At 38.7% G+C, this 21,322-nt stretch overlaps 1 protein-coding gene and 1 non-coding gene across 11 annotated transcripts in view; one reads left to right on the top strand and one right to left on the bottom strand.

Annotated features, from left to right (window-relative positions):
• Positions 1 to 21,322, bottom strand: part of RBMS3 (RNA binding motif single stranded interacting protein 3) — a 793,177-nt gene that overhangs the window by 17,209 nt on the left and 754,646 nt on the right. For 5 of the 10 annotated variants that reach the window (XM_053599626.1, XM_053599631.1, XM_053599632.1 and 2 more), the window contains one exon: positions 18,073 to 18,200. In XM_053599626.1, the coding sequence (XP_053455601.1) occupies positions 18,073 to 18,200 (128 nt within the window). Of the gene's footprint in view, positions 1 to 18,068; positions 18,201 to 21,322 lie in introns of those variants that run through there. The other 5 variants (XM_053599628.1, XM_053599629.1, XM_053599634.1 and 2 more) reach the window with 2 other exon arrangements.
• LOC128592827 (U6 spliceosomal RNA) lies at positions 14,393 to 14,499 on the top strand. Its single transcript, XR_008382040.1, has one exon. It is a non-coding gene; the product is annotated as a U6 spliceosomal RNA (small nuclear RNA).

Below are 21,322 nucleotides of genomic sequence, written 5' to 3'. Positions count from 1 at the left end.
TGAAAGCTATAACCCAGTTATAACCTAAGAATAGGGAGAAGAGGGAGAGGGAGGGGAGAGAGGGGGGAGGATGGGTGGAGGGAACGTGATTGGTGGGATTACACCTGAGGTGCATCTTACAAGGGTACATGTGAAACTTAGTAAATGTATAATATAAATGTCTTAACACAATAACTAAGAAAATGCCAGGAAGGCTATGTTAACCAGTGTGATGAAAATGTGTCAAACAGTCTATAAAACCAGTGTATGGTGCCCCATGATCGCATTAATGTACACAGCTATGATTTAATAATAATAATAGTCAAAGAATGTATTCTTTTGCATTACTATCAAAATGATCAACATGTAGATTTTGTTAAACTTTTAAATAATTTAAATAATTTTTTTAGGTTTCTTGGAATGCCACAGAAGGAAGGCAACACGTACCCTAATCTTTTATGAAGTAAAATATTTGAAATATGTATCTGGACCTCTAGGAGTTCATATCTGTTAGTGTTTCAATAGCTTTGGGAAAAACTACAATTAAGAAAAGCACTTATGGGTCAGCACCCATAGCATAGTGGTTACCGTGCCAGCCACATAACATCTAGGGTGGCGGGTTCGATCCCTGCCTGGGCCAGCTAATCAACTGCAACAAAAAATTAGCCAGGCATTGTGGCATACACTTGTTGTCCCAGCTACTTGGGAGGCTGAAGCAAGAGAATCACTTAACCCCAAGAGTTGGAGGTTGCTATGAGCTGTGACGCCATGGCGCTCTACTGAGGGTGACATAGTGAAACTCGGTCTAAAAGAAAAACAAAACAAAACAAAACACTTACTTAATAGTTTGAGGAGGCGATTTGACTAGGAAGAGCCTCCCTCCCATCCTAACCCAACTTCAGCACACTAGCAAATCCACCATCAGCAGTACAGACCTAATTTACACTCTTTGGAGAATACTGATCTCTAATCCTCTCACTTAAACAGGAGGGAAATAAAGCTCCAAAGGATTGAGTGACAACTAGGAAGTGGTAGAGGTAAAATGTGAACCAAAAAATTTCCAATTCTTTCTATTAGAATTTAACTTTACTTGTAGACTTACATTTTTCAGATCCTAGGTATTTTTGAAGTTTTCTATATAGCACAAAGAAAAAGAGATCATTTGTCGGGGTAGGGAGGGGCTTAACACAGCCACACATGAACCCTTTCCCCTCTTCCCTCTCCTCCTCCCTCTATTTCTCCTCCTAAGACAAAGACAAAGGATCTGATTAGCCCCACACCCTGAAAAGTTCTCACCAAAGACACTAACTTTCTCTGTAAGCTGTGAAATTTGCTCACCCCCAGTATCCCCATCTAAAAGTGGTCTCTAACTACCCCCGGGTGCAGACACCGCCTTTGCACTGCCTAGTTGGATCTCAATAAACCTGGCCTACAGGTCTCTGTTGTAGCCTAGTCTCTGGGAACTACCTTGCTATACCTTTCAATTTGAGTGGGAATCGGAATTTCCCTAGAATTTTACAAATAAACCACAGTTATCATTTCCTCCTTCTGTAATAAGAGCCCAGAATCCTTTTGCATTAATAGCCTCTTTTAACAATTGGGGAAAAAGCATAAATACAACACGTGAAGTCCTGTGTTTTATTTTAACTCAGAATGTGAAATTTGTACTGTTAAAATATTGTACTGTTAAAATTGCTGACAGATATCTCCAATATAATTCCTTAATTCACAGGCACATTATTTTTATTTCTCAAACTTTTCTCCAGCAACCTTGTGTTGTGATGTCTGTAATTTACTTTACAACATCTTTAGTGGAGAATGTCTGTGTGATGGGTGCTACTTTTCAGGGGCACTCAACTGCCCTAATCAGAATTTCACACCCTACAGGAGGTCAGCTAGCATTTAATGAGAAAGGCCAGAGGTTTATGTAAGTATTTAAAACTATTCCTATCTCAATTAACATAATTATTGTTAGAAATGGGGTAACTGATGCGAATAGTGGCATGCTAATTAGCATAATGTTGGAAATGAGCTGCCCTTGTGAAAATTGTGTATTGGTTAAATTATTTCAGAGACATTCTTCACCATACAAGGTCAAGAGGAATACACTAAGAATGTGGGGGAAATTTGTAGACTATATCTAGTCTAACGTGACAGTATTTCTTGAGCTTGATCTCCAAATCAGACTATGATGGAGTAGATCTATGGTGGTCTCTAAAAGGATAACATAGCTAACCTACCACTAGAAAATGGTCAAATCTAACCAGAGTGAATTTTTCATGTAAACTATGGTTATATTACTTTAAATAATAGAGCTAAGTAAACTGTATAAATTGTTTTTTGACTACTTTTTAATAAATGCTTAATAAATGTCTGTGTGGGTGCTTCTGCCAGTGATAATCATCTATGAAAAAGAACCCATTTGCACAACCCAAATTCTCAGTTCAACTCCTAGTGTCTGTCTTGAATGGTTTTGAAGACTCTCATGTCTTACTGTAACTGGCTTCATGAAGAAATTTCAGTGACCACTATATTTTTGGGGGACAGAATCTCACTCCATTGCCTTGGGGTAGAGTGTCATGGCATCATCATAGTTCACAGCAATTTCAGACTCCTGGGCTCAAGTGATCCATTTGCCTCATCTGCTTGAGTAGCTAGAACTATAGTTGCCTGCCATGACACCCAGCTAGTTTTCTATTTTTAGTAGAGAAGGGGTCTCTCTCTCTTGGTCAGGCTGGTCTCAAACTCCTGAGCTCAAACAAGAAGCCTGCCTCAGTCTCCTAGAGTGATAGGATTACAAGCATGACCCATTTGTGCCTGCCTGACCCCTTTTTTTATGGTCCTCACCCTTAAGTAACTACTTCTAATGACTGGATCATTTGAGTCATTTCCCAGAATTTATTAATTTCCTATAAGACAAAGGAGTTGAAATCCTGAAGGCTCCAAGGCAGACTTCCTACTGTCAGAAGTCACCATCACCTCAGCCTACCCTCCTTAAGAAACCCATGATCTCTATTAGTCAGAAAGATGAATTTGAGGCAGTCTCTTCCAATCTCCTGACAAGAAGTCTATCATATTAAAAAATTCCTTTTTTCCTTGGCAATCCCCACCTCAATAATTTGGATTTTTTTTTTTTTTTTGCAGTTTTTGGCAGGGTCTGGGTTTGAACCTGCCACCTCTGGCATATGGGGCTGGTGCCCTACTCCTTTGAGCCACAGGCACCACCCAATAATTTGGATTTTTGTGCAACACATAACTGGACCTAGACTGAAACCCCCTTTGACAACATTACCCTGACACAGATTAGCTTCCTTTGGATGAAAATGATAACATGGAGAGTCACATTAATTACATGCTTTTACACAATTTCAGGAGTGATTGCCATCCACAAGTTTGTTTTACTTAGAATATTGTTTTTGTTTGATTTAATACTGAATTTCTATTATTGTTTCAAGTTAAAAGCATTCTAGTACATTGAATTGTACAATAAGATAAAATCTGAAGCCCCACCCCCAACCCCCATGGACCCCTCTTGGCCAAGTGGACCCCAGAAAATCCTTAAAATTGAGTTGCCAGCCATGAAGAGAACAGAGGTCAGACAAGTTAACCCTCCTTTTTAGGAGTTATTTTTGCAACAAAAAGAAACCAAATAATTAACAAGCCTAAGGCCATGTGATACAAAGCCTAAACAACACTTAAAGGCCATCAATTTACTTAATAGATGGTTGAGTTTCAGTAAATGTCTGGTGTCTTGTTTCTGATTAATAGATATCCTTATTTTAAAATAAATATTTCTGTTTTTGAGATAAAGTTTCATTTCTTCAACCAATTATAAATCAAAGCATCCTTAAACTCATCTATAACTCTTTTCTGGCCAAAATAATGTATTTCTTTCCCATACCTTATGTGTAATTCCTGTCTCCACGAATGTGTTAAATCAAACTGTAACCCACCGACTAGAGGCACATTTCTGCAGAATGTCTTGAGTTCATATGCTTTGGGTCAGTAACACTATTTGGCTCAAAATAAACTTCTTTGAATTTATTTTCCATAGTTGGAGATTTTTTTCCATTAACAGTACTATATCAAAAGGAATAATGTAAGCAGGGTCAGTTAAAAATTTCTCCAGGAATCAATAATGCTCAACAACTGTCCACAAGGAAATACGAGTGGTTTTCCCATGTCACAATTTGGAAATGTCCCATGTTCCCGGGTGCATTCATCTCTGACATGTTGTAGCAAGGAACACTTCTTATGCAGGGGTCCTCAGTCTCCACATGAGGTGGTGTGATTGCATTTGTTCCCGTTTTGTTTACTTCAAAATAAGATATATACAGTGTGCATAGGAATTTGTTCATAGTTTTTTTAAACTATAGTCCAGCTCTCCAACGGTCTGAGGGACAGTGAACTGGCCCCCTGTTTAAAAAAGTTTGAGGACCTCTGTGTATGTAGAGCATCCTCTATGTGTTCCTGCATGAGTGCCAAAGAACATACACTCACAGAAGGAAATTCCTATCATAATTTTTACCACTATGATGACATGGGATGGTGATTTTGTTCTTTGATATTTACTGTTTTTGGAACAGACAAGATTATAAAACATAAGGATCCATGGCTCAATGCACATGATCCTGGTATTACCAAAATTTTAAACACATTTAAATACTTAAAATTGTATGTGGTCAGACTTCATCAGATATTTCAAGGAAGAAAGCTTCTTTGAATTGATTTGTTATAAGAATAAATCAATTTCCATGTCTTTGCCCACAAATCAGGCCCTTCTGGGCTATTAGTTCATCTGCCTTTGTTAATGGCATCGATAACTCTATCATTTTGCTTTAAATTGTAAAGTCTTGTTTGCCTTTTTCTTTTCCTTCAGTCTTTCCCCATTCTACCTCCATACCTCCACAATTATAAGCACTACCATCATACTTCAGACCTTTGTTCCCTTCTCTCTGAACCACCGCTGTTGGGGGGCCTAAGGCAGCCACACACAAACCCTTTCCCCCTTCCCTTCCTCCTTCTTTCCTTCTAAAACAAAGATACAAAGAATGTGGCTAGCCCTACACCCTGAGAAATTTCCACCAAAAGTCCCTAAATTTACAGGAAAGCTGTGAAATTCACCCACCCTCTATATCCCCATATCTCTCAGGGCATAGAGATGATCTTTGCCCTGTCCAGTTGGTCACTGCCCCCTTTCAATGTTCAGTTGTCCTGAGCATTTACTCTGCAGCCTCATCTCTGGGTGCCACCATTTACACCTTTCAACTACAATAATAGCACTGTTGATTTCTATTGCTTGCAAATTCATTGCCTACTTCAACTGAAAGAGCAGTTTTAAAACACAGAAATTTCTGTCTTAATACACTGGAATGGTACCTGATATTAGAATCTGTTTTTGTAACAGAGATAAAGGTCTGAAAAAGGGCAAAATTTATTATGAGTCGTCTCTTTAAACTCTCCCCCTCCTTTTTTAGGAATTAATACCTGCATTCCTGCCTGAGACTAGTAATCAAAATGGCAGAAAAATGTCCTTTGTTTTCTAGTATCTTAAAACATAGGAGTTGGCTCACATTGTTCAGAGATCATAAAATCATCTTCACTGGAGATAAGGTCAACTAAAACTAAGTAAACAACAGTAGCCCGATCGCTTCTCGGCCTTCTGGGTAAGATCAAGTGTAGAACAACAGTAGCCCAAAGCCAGGACATATAACACTGGTCACAGAGTACCAAGCCCAACCTCTGAAAACCCTACTTTTAAGAGCCCTATATTTCTGTTTAAAGGCAAGATGGCAGTCTTTCAAGATGCTAGTCTGCTGTCCTCCTCATTTGCAGGCAAATTAATAAACTTCTCTTTCCTTTTTCTCAAACTGCTTGTCTTTGTTCTCACTGATATGGCTTCAGAGACAAGTAATGAACTTTAAGTCACAAAATTTGGCCTCCCAAAGTAGGGAAATCAGCATCCCAGTGGAACAACATTCTGCAAGTGCCATGGATGGAAGAGATGGGGAGTATCCCCAGGTGAAGTTATGGGTCTTCACCTAGAGGAGGATCATCTTTCCTTGGTGAGAGAGTGAGGGACCACCTTAGCAGCTGCCAGAGCCAGTATAGCTCCAGGGAACTTCCATCTCTCCCTCCCTGAATTTGATTCAACTTTTCACAACCTGAACTTTCATGAGAAAAAGGAAATGGATTTGGGAAGATTCATAATACCTCTCCCCTTTGGTAAGATCCTTGGTGTGCACACAGAGACCCTTTTTACCACCCATTTGGGGAACTTTTTGACCCTTCCAGCCCTGTAGTAGGACATCTGTGGCAACATAGGTGTAGAAGTCACAGTTGTGCTGAAATAGAGAATCTGGGGGATTCATCCCCTTTTGGGTTAGGAGAATTCAGTTCTCTTTTGCACAATTCCCATGTGTTTGGTAGGCCTTAGCATTGGGATCAAGATTATTTGTGTTTGGAATTCACTGTATTATCTACTTGTCAGCTTGTGATTGTTGTTGTGAGTTCTATTTTAACGTGGAAGGCTCCATTTCTATTGCAACTGAAAGTCCCTTGGTGAGAATCTTGGCTAAATGGAACTTATAGCTATCAAGCTATATTTAAAAAGAGAATGCTGTTTTATTGTAAATCTCTCTGGCCAATGTATGTGCTGGAGTGTGAGAAGAAATGGTCATTGAATGGAGCCTTAAATTATTATATTATCTTACAACTGAAATTATTTTGTCTCAGGTGAGGTAAATGGGGCAAGATCACATAAGTAAGTACAACCTTTCATGTGATTGCATAATACAGAAGCTGAAAGACCAGGGACAAAGTTAATGGTACAAAGGAAACCTCTACCACCAGGGTATGAAGATAGTCAGACCCTGGAAGAGAAAACTGAGGAGAAAGTGACCAGATCAAATCTTATAAACCTTTCAATATAAACCTGGAAGAACTTACTTCCCCACTTTCATTTCCCCTATAGCCATCATTTCCAGTGAGGGGCCCACAGTTGGGGAAGGCATGACTGGAACTGATTCTTCAGTCCCATGCCCACCAGGTTATGACTCAGGAGTGGGAATGGTCTCTTCTTCCCAAACCTGGCAGGGAACTAAATTTGGCCAGAGAGCACCTCTAGCCAGAACAGGGCAATTTCCATTATGGCAATATCTTATATGGGGGCTTGAATGTTCAAAGATAGCTAGCAGGGTATTATTGGATTTATACCCCATTTTTCAAAACTGACTTTTTGAATTGGAAAAAGCTCTAATCCAACCTACTGAGAGGACCCTCAGAGAACGACAGGGTTGTTCACAACCATCTTTGCAGTGTACAACTTCAATTGGGTGGATGTACAGACCCTACTAAATATATTACTTATTGCAGATACACATAGGTGAATGGTGGACAAGGCCAGGGAGAAGGCATGGTGTCTGCATGCTGAGGATCCTAATCAGACCCCAGACCCCAATGCTGCCATTCTGATGGCAGAAACAAATTGGGATACTAATACAGATGCAGGCAGCATGAGAATAAATTATAACCAAAGTGTATTCTGACAGGCCTCTGGCTGGGAGTGGGTGGAGGAGAGTGCCTAGACAGAAGAGTCTAAATAAGGTCCAAGAATTATTGCAAAAAGCTAATGAAAATACCTCTAACTTTTTGGAATGCATCTATCAGTCACATTGGAAATATATAGAAGCAGATCCAGAGGCCCCTGAAAATATGTGCATGGTTAATATGACTTTTATAGGGCAGAGTGGTCCAGATATTAGGAGAAAACTACAGTGTGTGGAAGGGGTAATTGGCATGAATCCCTTACAGCTTACTGATATTACCTTTAAAGTATATAATACAAGATAAGAACTGAAACAGAACCCTATGTATATTCTGCTAAGCAAGGGTCTTGTTGGTCCCCCTATAATATATGCCAGTTTTACTTGTCAAGAATCCTATACTAATGGGTATGGATTCTTACAGGATATATGTGCCATTAATGACACTGTACAAGACATACGAGGTCAGACAATTAAGTTCATGAACTCATCCCAGAAAAAGTTCTTTGAATGGTGGACTAGGCACTGGTGTCAGTACATGCTTCTTAAGGTACTTAAGATATGTACTTCGAAGGAAGGGGACCCTAGTGATATTCAGCAATGAAATAGATAGCACTTTCTCTAGGATGAGTTTGCAAACTTAACTGTCTGACCTTGTACACCCTATGGTGCCAAACTCATGTGCTCTTTTGACAGCAGTACTGGCAAAGATGAATGATACTCAGTACTAGACTTCTTCTTCTTCTTTTTTTTTTTTTTTAAAGAAGGTTTAGAGTGCTCCCAACCAGAGTTGGAAGTGGGTCCCTTTCCTGAAGGAGAGAAGGTAAGAGACCTCAGTGCTATATAGAAAGGATGCTTTCTCTTGCATCCTTTGGAAAAAGAGACTCAGCTTCTTTTTGCATTTGAATGGCTTGAACCTAAGACTAGGATGACCTCACTGCTGGACAGTGTTGCTTTAGGGTGTTAAAAATTCTCCTACCATCTTTAGTGAAGGCTTAGCAAGAGACCTTTAGAACCTGTAATTGTACCAAGGGATTCTGTTATAATATATGGATGATTTACTTATAGCCAGCCCCAATTATTATCATTATCTCCCAGACACAGTCCTGTGGTAAGTCATTTGGCTTCATGCGGCTATGAAGTATCACCCCATAAGGCACAGATTTGCAAACAGCAGGTTACTTATTTGAAATTCCAAATTAGCCTAATGTTAGACTAAAAGCAAGTCACCTTGGATCTTAAGGTGACCTAAAATAAAAGACAACTGGCAGGTTCCCAGGAATGGCAGGATTCTGTCACATCTGGATCCCCAACTTTGGACTAATATCAAAGCCTTCGTATAAGGCCCTTAAAGGTACAGATGTGGAACCTTGATCTGGACAAGAGACTGTCAAAATGCCTTTGAAAACCTAAAGCAGTTTCTTATGACTGCCACTGCTTTGGGATTTCCTGACTTGTAGAAAGAATTTAAATCACACATTCATGAAAAACAAGGAATGAGCCTTAGAGTCTTATTATAGATACTGGAAGACACCCCACAGCCAGTGGCGTACTTGTAAAGGCAACTGGACTGTACTGTGAGAAGATGGCTTCCTTGCATCCAGGCAGGAGCAGCTTGTGACTTGTTAAAAGAGGCTGAAAAATTCACCTTAGGACAGCCTGCTGTAGTATATGCCCCCACCAGGTTGTGACTTTATTGGAACAGAAGGGGAGTGATTATTGGCTGCCTGTAGAAAGGTGGGAAAATACCAGGTATCCTTTTGGATAATCTGAATATTAAATTGAAGAATGTGTCTACTCTCAATTCTGCCCCTGTTACCATCTAAAGAGAATGAGCCTTTGCAGCAAGACTGTTTAGAGGTACTGGAAGCAGTCTATCATAGCAGGATGGATCTGTTACATCAGCCAATGCCAGAGCCAGATTGGTATCTTTTCAGTGATGGGAAGCGTTATGGACATTGGACAACCAAGGGCTGCATATGCGGTGGTCATAGAATGACAGGCACTGGAAGTAATGGCACTGTCACCTGCAATTTCAGCCCAGAAGGCTGAGTTTATTGTTTTAACCAGCACTCTCCATTTACCCAGAGGAAAAAAAGTAAACATTTATCCAGACTCTAAATATGCCTTTATGGTCATGCATGATCATGGTGCCATCTGGAATGAAAAGGGAATTCTGATGGCAGAAAATAAGAATATTAAGTATGCCACTGAAATAATGGTCCTCATAAAGGATGTAGCTGAGCCCAACCAGGTGGCCATCATGTGCTGTCCCACTCACCAAAAAGGAGACACTTATTTTGCAAAAGGAAATCAGGCCACTGACAAGGATGCCAATTGGCCATGAAAAGTGATTTGTTCCTTGAGTCCTTGATGCCCCAATTAGATTTAGATCAAAATAAAATACACTACACTGATGAGGACAAAAAGAGAGCTAAAAGCTGGAATCTGTTCTATGGGACTATAGAGCTAAGTGGCAACAAAATTCTCATGGACTCATTCTTCTACCCATAGCCTTGGTTCAGGCCTGGTGAGGCACCTAGGGGAATGCCGACATTATGGATTTGATCCCTCAATGGATTTGGTGGAACCTCATTTAAGAGAACCCTGTTTATAACAAGCTATTCGACAAATAATTTACAACTGCCCTTTAAGTGCTTGAAACAATCTAAAAACAGAAAATCATCCTGCTGTACAGGGAAACTAACATGTGGGACACAACCTTTTGACGACAGGCAAATTGATTATACTCAGATGCCAGAAACAACTGGAAACTTGAAGTACTTTCTTGTATTAGTAGAAACCTTTTCAGGTTGGGTAGAGGCTTAACCCACCTAAACAGAGATAGCATCTGAAGTTACCTGAATCCTTCTGAAGGGACTCATTCTGAGATATGGTTTACCTTCCTCCACACAGATTGATAATGGATCCCTCCTTTATATTGGTGCTAACTCAACAAGCAAGTAAACTCTGCAACTAGAATGGAAATTGTGTACATACTGGAGACCTCAGTCAATAGGAAAAAACAGAGAAAATGAATCATACTTTAAAGAAAACTCTGGCAAAATTGATGCAGAAAACCCATCTAAAGTGGATTAGGCATTGCTCCTTGCCCTTCTCCAGGTAAGGGCAGCTCATATAAGTAGCCTTAAATTAAACCCCTATGACATAGTTTATGAGAGACCCTTCCTTGTACCTCAAGGTAAGTATGGTAATAAAAGGATAGGTGAAGAAAACAGAGAAAAGTAATATGTCAAACAAATACATAAAATACTAACCACTATTATAAGTTTTCGTCTTTTGGGTCCACAGCCTAGTTGGAAGCACCCTTCTACCCTTTTAAGCAGGATATTAGCTGTTGATTAAAGCCTAGAAAGAACAAGTATCCAAACAACAACTGGCAGAGAAATGGAAGGGATCCTATGAAGTGTTTCTAACAACTCATATTGATTGAAATTGTTAAGAGTAAAACCTTGGTTCCATCATATCAGAGTAAAAAGGCATCCCATGGAAGAAGACATGAGCCCCAGTGGATGGCCAACTTTAAGCTATCTGAAGTATTTGTTCAAGAAGAAGGAAAAGTGAAAACACCTTTTTCTTTTGCTAACATTTTTGTGGTTATTTGTTCTGTCTATAGAATGGAGAGACAACTCCTTAGTGAGGATTTCGTAAACTATCACCTCTTCTGTTGATCTATCTCACTGCTGGGTTTGTTATTGTAACTAATAGCTCCATACCCAGAGGTCCCATGTTTTTTCTGACCTCGCCCTTTATCAGACATTATGCACACAGTGACAGTAAGAATCCACAGTCCTAACAGTGTCTTAGATACTAAGTCAGGTAAAAATCTCTCTTACCAGGTGTCCTCAATTTTGCCTTGTTAATCCTCATGTTTGTAGTTGTTGCTTATGCTGTTTTCTTGCATGGTAATCTGTTGCAGAATTAATTTTTTATAAATCTACTACCAAAGCTTTGACAAACCATAAACAGCAATAGCATAAATAAATACAAATCTTCCATCTAAAACACTGCCCCAATTCAGAAGGCAGTAGCTTGATGACTACATCATCCCTTCTCGCATAGATATGAAAGGGTAAAATTGACAGTTGGGAATACATAACAGAGGTAAAGGTCTGCAAAAGGGCAAAATATGTTACAAGTTGCCTCTTTAAAACCAATCCCTTATCCTTTTAGGGAATTAAAACCACATTCTCGTCCTAGGACAGTAATCAAAGGGACAAAAAAAAAAAATGTTGTTTTCAAGTATCTTAAACCACAGGAGAGAGCTCAACAAAATTGTCAGGAGGTGACAAGATCATCTTCGTCAGAAATAAGATTAACCAAACCCACCAACTATCATTACACAACAATAGCCGATAGCCACTGATCATATAAACCTGAGCCCAACCTCTCAAAACCCTCATATAAAGAAAGCCCTGTATTTCTGTTTAAAGGTGGGATGGTAGTCCTTTGAGATGCCAGTATGCTGTCCTTCTCTTTTTAATAAACTCTCTTCCCTTTTCCTCAAGCCACTTGTCTTTGTTCTTCATTCTCACTGATTCAGCCTTAGGGACAAGTACCAAAATTTCAGTGGCAGTTTGACTTTACCTTTTTACACTATTCTATCACTCTGCTCCTCTTCTTAAAGAAACACTCTAACCTTTACTGCCCCAAATTGACACATATTACCAAGTTCACATCTTGTCAACTTGGCATTCATATGCATATTCATAAACCCTGCTTAATCTTTAAGTAAAGACAATAAGAAGGTCATAATTCCTCATAACACAACACAACTATCCTACAAATGCTGAAAATATGCCAACCTCTTCCTCAGAAATGGAGGTAAGCTCTTTGATGTTTATCCCCTTAATATTTTATAACTTGAATGTTATGATGTACAATTAACAATACTTAAATACTGTGATATAAAGTCAATACATCTTATATGTGTTATTATATGTTAAAGATAAGGGAATAAAAGAAGAGACAAACAATGATATTTGCTTAATATATGTGTTTACATAAAAACACACATGTAAATATATTCATACAAACATAAGCAAGAGATACTAGTGACAATTACAGTCTTTATTTCTGTACAGTCTTTATTTCTGTAACTGGTCATGTGGTCATAGCTGGCATTTATAACTACCCTTTTTCATGCCCTCCCATTCCCCTTAGCAAGTAAATCAGCTGCTAATGATTCTTCACTTGGTGGGGTTTTCTAAACTTTCATTCCTAAATGATCCGGGTCATTAGATGGGGTAGCCCTGCTTGGATTAGGTTGTTTTAGTTTTACATTGACCTTAATCACAGGACATGGTAAAACTAAGAGACTCTCTAAGAGCTCTCCTGTATTCCAGACATACTCTTTCTTACCTCCATTGTAGAGTAGTAGTCCAGTTTCCCCTGGGTAGTCAGGATCAATCACCCCAGCCAGCACAGTAACTCCCTTATTTGCCTGTTGATTCAGAAATATGAGGAGTCCATAGTGGCTAGACAGCAGTCTTAACTTCCAGTTCATTATAATAATTGTGTCTCCTGGCTGAAGCATTCCTCCTTTTGGAACTAGGATCTCTATGCCAGCAGAACACAACATCATGGAAACAGGAAGCAAAAATTTTTCTAGTGGGTAACTAAGGATAATAGTGAGAGGTGTTACTCTTATTTCCACCCCTTGATTCCTAGATCAAGAAAACACAGCTATGGAAGAATAGGCAAACAAACACCGTAATTCAGAGCCTATATGGACTGGTAGAAGACTTTCACCTAGACTTGCATGGTATAGCCACCTAGCTGACACTATAACTAAGTCTTCAAAAGGCCATCCACCATTCTGTCAGCCAGCTATTTTAGAATGGTGGGGGATATGGAAAGACTAATGAATCCTATGAGACCTGGCCCATTGCCACACTTTATTTATTGTGAAATGAGTTCCTGGATCAGAAGCAATATTGTGTAGAATCTTGTGATGGTGGATAAGACACATTCTTTAAGTCCATGAATGGTAGTTTTGGCAGAAGCACTGTGTGTAGGAAAAGGAACTCCACATTCAAAGTAAGTTTCTAATCCAGAAAGAAGAAAATTTTGCCCCTTTCATCATGGAAGTGGTCCCATGTAATTACCCTGTCCCCAGGTGGTGCCATTTTTCAGGGATCTGTTGCTGGAAGATTGAGTACTCAGTAGAGCCCGTATCCAGGTTTGCCTTGCTGAATGGAAGTCCACATTGCTGAGCCCACTCATAACCTCCATTCTTACCACTAGGACCACTCTGTTCAGTATCCTATTGGGTGATAATAGGAATGGCTCAGTGAAGAGGCTGACTGCTATCTACAGAATGGTATATCATCTCATCTCCCTTGATTATCAATATTCTTCTCTGCAGAGGTGATCCTATGGTAGACATTCACCTACAATGTAAATATCTTCATATTTTTTGTCCATTAAAAAAGTCTGTCCACATACCTCTTCCATAAATTTCTCTGTAACTAATTTCCCAATCATGTTCTTTCTAAGTCCCTGACCATCTGATAAAACCATTGGCCACAGCCCATGATTAGGCATAAAATCATACTTCTAGGCCTTTCTCTTTCCAAACAAAGTAAACAAACAGGTAAGTGAGAACAGCTCTACCCACTGAGAGGATTTTCTTTCACCACTGCCCTCATGGATGTCCTTCCACTATTATCTTATATTCTTGATAATCTTGCCCATACTTTTCCTAAATTTCTGTCTATATAAGGTAGAAAACTCAAGTAGTTCTTTTGAAGTGTAGGGTACTTCCTCATAGGATATACTTTGTACCTCACCTTTAGGGCTTTGCTGAAACTTGAGCCTAGTTGTAGGTTTAAAAGTAAAGCAGAGTGGTGCTCGCTTTGGCAGCACATATACTAAAATTGGAACGATACAGAGAAGATTAGCATGGCCCCTGCGCAAGGATGACACGCAAATTTGTGAAGCGTTCCATATTTAAAAAAATAAAAAATAAAAATAAATAAATAAATAAATAAAAAAAGTAAAGCAGAGTGGTGGAGATGGGTCCTAAGGAGACTCAGCCTTGTCTTAAATGGTAACTGCCTCAAGAAGGTTATTACAATTTTCTCAGGTGATACAAGGTTGATCCTCTCAGATGAGGTATAAGAACTGCTCCCACTTGGAGTTGAGGCCACTCCCACTGGGGCTAGTGTGCCCTCTTCCACTGGCAAAAGGACTCTCATGTCTAAGGGTTCGATGCCCCCAGCGTCATTAAGTTCTTCCCACATAGACCCATACTGTCAGTATCCTATTCCTCCCCAATCAATGCCTTCACCTTAACAGTAGACATCCAAGAAGTTGGGAGTTCAACTTGCATTATAATTCAGCTAGCCACAGGATAGGAGTCTATAGAAAATAAAGTCCTCTTTCAAGAAAGTCATAGAAGCCTTCAGATGATGTATGTGCTGTTTGAACTAGAAATTTGAATCCCTGAACTCACCCTTTTTTTTCCCTACTTAGCTCAGTGACATTAGGATCAACCAATCAATCTCATTATAGTCATTAATTTGCCCCAAATATTTGAGAGTATCACATACATAGCCACCCAGCTCCTTTATTTTCATAACTGGTTGATTAGGAATATCCAATTCAGTATTTTGCACATTACATTGCAAGATCATGCCATAGAATATAAATGCTCTCTTTATACTGGAAATCGAGTTATTAATGTCTTTAAATTTAATCAGATTAGAAAGCCGATTTAGGAAACTTCAGAACTGATTTATACAATTTTCCTTCAAATTCTGTTCCTCTGGGTCTAGAACCACTCACAACAAAATGTGTTTTAGTCAGGGTTCTCCAGAAAAACTGAACCAATAAATTATATACACATACCTATATGTGTATATGCATGAAATTTTAAAAAATGAAATTATTTTATTTATTATATAAAATAGAAATTGGCTCACACAATATGGAGACTGAAAAGTCCAAAAATCTGCACTTGGCAACAAAAGACCCATGTCAGCTGATAATGTAATTCCAACTTGAATTTAAAAAACTGAGAACCAGGAAAGTTGATACCATAAATTCTGATCCTAGAGCTGGCAGGCTCAAAACTCAAAAAGAGCTGATGTTTCAGTTCAAGTTCAAAGGTGGAAAGACTTCTAGCTCAAGTAGTCAGCCCACAGGAGTTCCTTCTTACTCAGGAGAGATTCAAATTTTTATTCTACTTAGACATTCAACCTCCTGGATGAAAGCTGTCCACATTGTGGAGGGAAATAAGCTTTACTCTGTGTACCGACTCAAATGTTAATCTCATCCAAAAGCACCCTCACAGACATACCCCAAAATCATATTTGATCCAGCACATGTTTACCTCTTGGCTCAAATTGACACTTAAAATTACCTCTCACACATAATCTCTTATCTCCCACTTGTGTCTCTCACTCTAATTATACATAGCCAATATGTGCTCCTCTCCCCACATATAATCTGCTGACCAGACTGACAAAAAATTACTATATACTTTGACCAGAGTATTAGAGATGAGCATAGTGTTTGCTGCATGTAAAAGTAATTCACATAGGCTATGCCAATTAAACCACCACTAACAACAAACCGCTTTATTTGCTAAGTAACAATCTTATCTGAAAGTTATTTTTGACAGTAATAATAGAAATAATAATAATATTTTGTTAGGCTAAATCATCTTCTGAGCAAATTTAACTTGGTGGGGGGTGATTTTAGAAGCTCAATCACGTATAGACAACTCCAAGTCTTTGACAAATCTAACAACAAACAAATCTCTTGGGAGGGGAAAGAGTGGGAAGGAGGGGCAGAGGGAGGGTGATTGGTGGGATTACACCTATGATGCATCTTACAAGGGTACATGTGAAACTTAGTAAATGTAGAATATAAATGCCTTAACACAATAACTAAGAAAATGCCAGGTAGGCTATGTTAACCAGTGTGATGAAAATATGTCAAATGGTCTATAAAACCAGTGTATGGTGCCCCATGATCGCAGTAATGTACACAGCTATGATTTAGTAATAAAAAAAAATATCTTAATGTATATTGAACATAAAGAGTGATAAAGTCTCCCTCTTGCTCAGATCCTAGTCAGGCTACTCTGAGCCCCCTTCTTGAGTAGACCCAGACTTTCATCTCTGTTTTTGCCCAATCTGCATAGCCTAGTTTTAGCAAGAATATCTCAAATATCAGTTAAGAGATAATTTCCTATTTTTGATATCTGATCCCCTCAATAGCTAATCAATTTCCTTATTCCCCACCTTTGATGTATTAGGTCTTGATCTGCCTTCAGTAAGAATCTTGTGAAGTTGATTCAGCAATAATTCCCCCACCCTTGATGTTTCCTCTTGTAGTTCTCCACTGAATTATTCCCTCACTCTGCTTATTGGCTACAAGTTGCCAGCTTTTTTGCTATATTCTGAATTGAGCCTAATCTATTTTACAATAGCCTTGATATCTATTACAATATTACTACATAAAGTCTTAATGTTTTAGCAGGTGTCAGATAATTCTTTCTTGAACAAGAAAATCAGGATAAATAAATGGAGTAATCCACTGTAGACAGGGAAGATGATCTGGAAATTGTCTGTTCACCAGGGGTTGATTGTTATTTACAAAGTTGAATAGTTTGCAAGCCAAGATAGCCGTATGTAGGCTTTTCTTTCAGTAATTCTTCTGGCTTCAATAAAAAAGTCCTCAAACTTTATTCTACATATTTACTCAACATAAAGCTAAAAGTACTCTGCATTAGGACTTATTCAAGGATTTTCAAGTGTAATACTGATACTTGAGTTTTTCCTTTGCCTTTTTATTTCTGAATAGGACCCTATTCTCTGTTGGTTTATATTTTGTAATACCCTCTTTCATGAATATTTAACTGCATGTTCAAAGCAATTTTATAAGAGAAGTGTTACTGTCTTCATTTAAGAATGAGGAGATTTAGAACAAATGTAGGCTACCTATCCAGTTTCAGGTGGGAATAGGAATTTTTCCAAGAGTATGTACAATAGATTCCAGTCCCCCTTCTCAACCCTGGAAACTACTTCAATGCCTCTGTCTGTGTCAACTCTTTTAGTTGTTAACTCCTAAATTGACTCTGCTTGACCTGTGACTTGCTTTGTTTAGTGAGACAGTAGCAAAGGAGTCATAAGCAAAATCAACGAATGCTTGCATATTTGGGCTTGCTCTCTTCCTGTTCTTGGAGTTCTGTGACTTCCCTGTGAATAAGCCTGCTGGAGGATCAAAAACATCTGGCCCCGTCACTTCCATTACCCATCCTCCAACACTCAGTCAGCACCCAGAAGCAGAGCTGCATGGATGATCAGCAGCTGTTCCTGGATGCTCGACTCCTGTCAAGATTAGAAGAACCAGGCAACTGAAGTTAGCTCAAATGTCAAACCCACATAACCAGGAGCTAAATAAATGTTTTCTGAAGTTTGAGTTTGTTTGTATTTTAGCAAAAGTTAACATACACATGAAAGAGTGATGTCAAGGTGGTTGCTCTTGAGAGAAAGAGCTTAGCATAGCACACACTTACTTTGACTGTTGGTAAGAATATGCAGGTGCATGTTCGTTGGATGTGTCCACTGCTATCTGTTGTTGCTGACCACTGGTGTCCTGGGATGAAGGTGCAACTGTCTGGGGAGAGGTATCAGTCACAACACCCTAAGGAGGCAAATAAAAACACAAAAGCCTTACTTGTTTAAGCAGAGGGCCCTCTTCCAGGTGGGCCATAAAAGCCTCTCTTTTATTTGGCTTGAACAGAGATGCTCTCAGCTACATAAACTCACAGTAAGTACTTAAAGGACAGAGCATGTCTGGATAAGAGCTAAGAAATTCATGCTAATGTGACAATATGAAGCCTTGCCATCAGAAGTCCTTAGAGTAGTCAAGTGTTAGAAACCGTTTTGCCCATACTCAAAACTTTTCAGCCAGAGTGGCATGCAGCCACACTAAATAACAATTTATTTAATTAATTATTTATTTATTTATTTTAAAATGCTCTACAAATGTATTTATTATTGAGCATATCTTTTCTTTTTTTCTTTCTTTTTTTTTTTTTTTTTTGTAGAGACAGAGTCTCACTTTACAGCCCTTGGTAGAGTGCCATGACCTCACACAGCTCACAGCAACCTGCAACTCCTGGGCTTAAGCGATTCTCCTGCCTCAGCCTCCCGAGTAGCTGGGACTACAGGCGCCCGCCACAACCCCTGGCTATTTTTTGGTTGCAGTTTGGCCGGGGCCGGGTTTGAACCCGCCACCCTCGGTATATGGGGCTGGCGCCTTACCGACTGAGCCACAGGTGCCGCCCGTAAATAACAATTTATTAATCACAACACTAATTCAGAATTTCTATAAAAACATGTATGTTCAAATATTTCCCAGGGTATTTCACTGTACCATATCTATGTCACTTGGTGAAACAATAGACTCTGACTTTAATAAAAGTCTACTTGAAAGTTTGGAAATCTTTTAAAAGGATGCTACTGAGTAGGTTTTCCTTTCAGCAATTTGATTTGTTTTCCAAGACATGAACTGGAATTCATTTAGAAGTTTCAGAAAACAAACAAAAAACCTTGTTCTTAATTTTGGTTTGCTCTTCCTTCACCCTTGCTATTTTGTGTTTCTCACAGATGCCAGCAAGAATGGGTTGTTGGAATTGCCAATGACTGGGGACATACATTTGTTTTCAAGAGAGGTATAGGTGGCTTTATTTAACGTTAGTAGCCCTGCGGAGGGCACTGTCTTAAATACATTTTCCTGGTTTTACTTATGGTTTTGGATATCTGCAGTGACATCTGGTTTCAAATGTTCTTGGTCAATGCTCTGTCCAAGTGACTAAAGTTCCCTAAAATTCTTCTTTAGTATCTGGAAATTATCCATATTTTAATTCATTCTTTTCTTTCTTAATGCATTATTTGGTATTATGTTTTTCTGGACCGCCTACCAGCGTTTACTTGGGTAGATACTAGTGAATGAAGGTTGAAAAAGTGTTTTGACATAGAAAATAAATTAGTGCTTTTCTTTATAAATAAAAAAAAAAATTCTTGACAGTATGTCTCAGAGCATACTTATATTTTTCTCAGTAAAAGACTTGTTTTTAATCCTGAAATTTGACTGTAACTAGATTATTTCCAATAAGCTACACTGTCAAGTGTGTCTCATAGTCATCAAAATGCACAAATTTTGTAGATATGCATATGCCTTTGGTGTCAACATAGAAAAATACAAATATGTGGCAGAAATTTACGTTTAAGGTGCCCAGAAAGTCGAGATTCTTAACTTTCTCATACCATTGGTGCTTTCTTAACAGCTAAGTGTAGCAAAGAACATGTAATGTAATTACAAAATCTTGAAATTCTGAACAGACAATTAAAATTCACTTAAAAGGACACATTTTAGTGGGGGCCTATAGGCCTGGAACACATAAAAGACTTAAAAGTTAAACCTCCTTGGAACAGTGTCCTGTTATACTTACAGGTTTCCCAAATCTTGATATAAAAAAACATTTGTCACAACTCATAACCAAATAAACTAACACTTTAAAAGATCCAATTTAGTCTATAAAGGTCTCCCTTCATTTCCATAGCTCCAAAGGTTGAGAAAGTCTTGGGGATTTTTGTGTAAAGTGGTGCCACTACACTAGTTGCTTGCCAATTAATATGGCACCTAAGACATCAATCCAGACAAGTCTCTGCTAATGAGAAGGAATGCATAGTGATCAAATTGCACATGCGCATCAGGTGTGGGGAATAAACAGCAATAGAAAATAATCACTAGAACCAGGGTCAGGCATCCACATCTCAGTGTTTTCCTGCCATCTGTATGGCTCTTTACCTTCTCCTTTTCTATGGAGTTTTATGGCCTGTCCAGTATAAAGATGTGTATAGGGCATGAATTTAGCCCAGTGAAAAGAAAGGGAAAAAAAAGGCAAGACTTCCATTAAGAACAAGATGACATCGTCATTCATCTTGTGCACAACAGAATGTTACGACAACTTCTTCTTTCATATCTACGGGAAGCCACAAACATGTCATTCACCAGTGGTTTTTAATTTTTGGTGCATATTAGAATCACTGGAGATCCATTAAAAAATCCTCATGTCCAGTCCATATTATAGACAAATATTGATCAGAATATTTCAGGCTAAGACCAAGTAACCAATATTTTATAAAGTTTCTGAAATAATTTCCATGTACACCGAAGTTTGAAGACCAGTGCACTAGCTCAACAACTTTCCAATTTTAACATGCATCTGGACCACTTAGTGATCATCTTAACTGTAAATTCAGGTGCAGTGAGTCTGGGGGGTATCTGAGGGTCTGTATTTCTAACAAGCTCTCAGAGGCTCCCAATGATGCTGGTCCAGGAATCACTCGTTCAGGGACAAGGCACTGGAAAAACAACCCAATCAAACAGCTGCAAACTTTTCTTCTTCCCTGTGTATAAGTATTTGTGGCTAACTTTTGATGGTGTAGTGATTTGGTCTCTGCTCTCTTCCCTAAATATGAAAATGATACATTTCATGTGCCAAGCAAAGCAGACATGTTTTGGAGTACACTTTCATATACTGAGCTTACAATTTCAAATTTTAGAGAAAAACAAAAATTACAAATTACAAAAATTACAAGGAATTTTTATTCCTTGGATTACTGAAAGACCAAGGTACACGTGACTGAGATTTATTTCCTGTTACCCAGAAGTGTCCAACCTGTGGCCGAAGGGTTGCATGCTGATTTTTTTTAATTGAAAAGTAAATTTATTTCAGGTTAATGTGAAAGTATAAA

Source organism: Nycticebus coucang, chromosome 8 (assembly GCF_027406575.1).
Source record: "Nycticebus coucang isolate mNycCou1 chromosome 8, mNycCou1.pri, whole genome shotgun sequence".
Classification (NCBI taxonomy): Eukaryota; Metazoa; Chordata; class Mammalia; order Primates; family Lorisidae; genus Nycticebus; species Nycticebus coucang.
This window is presented reverse-complemented; position numbering and strand designations above follow the sequence as displayed.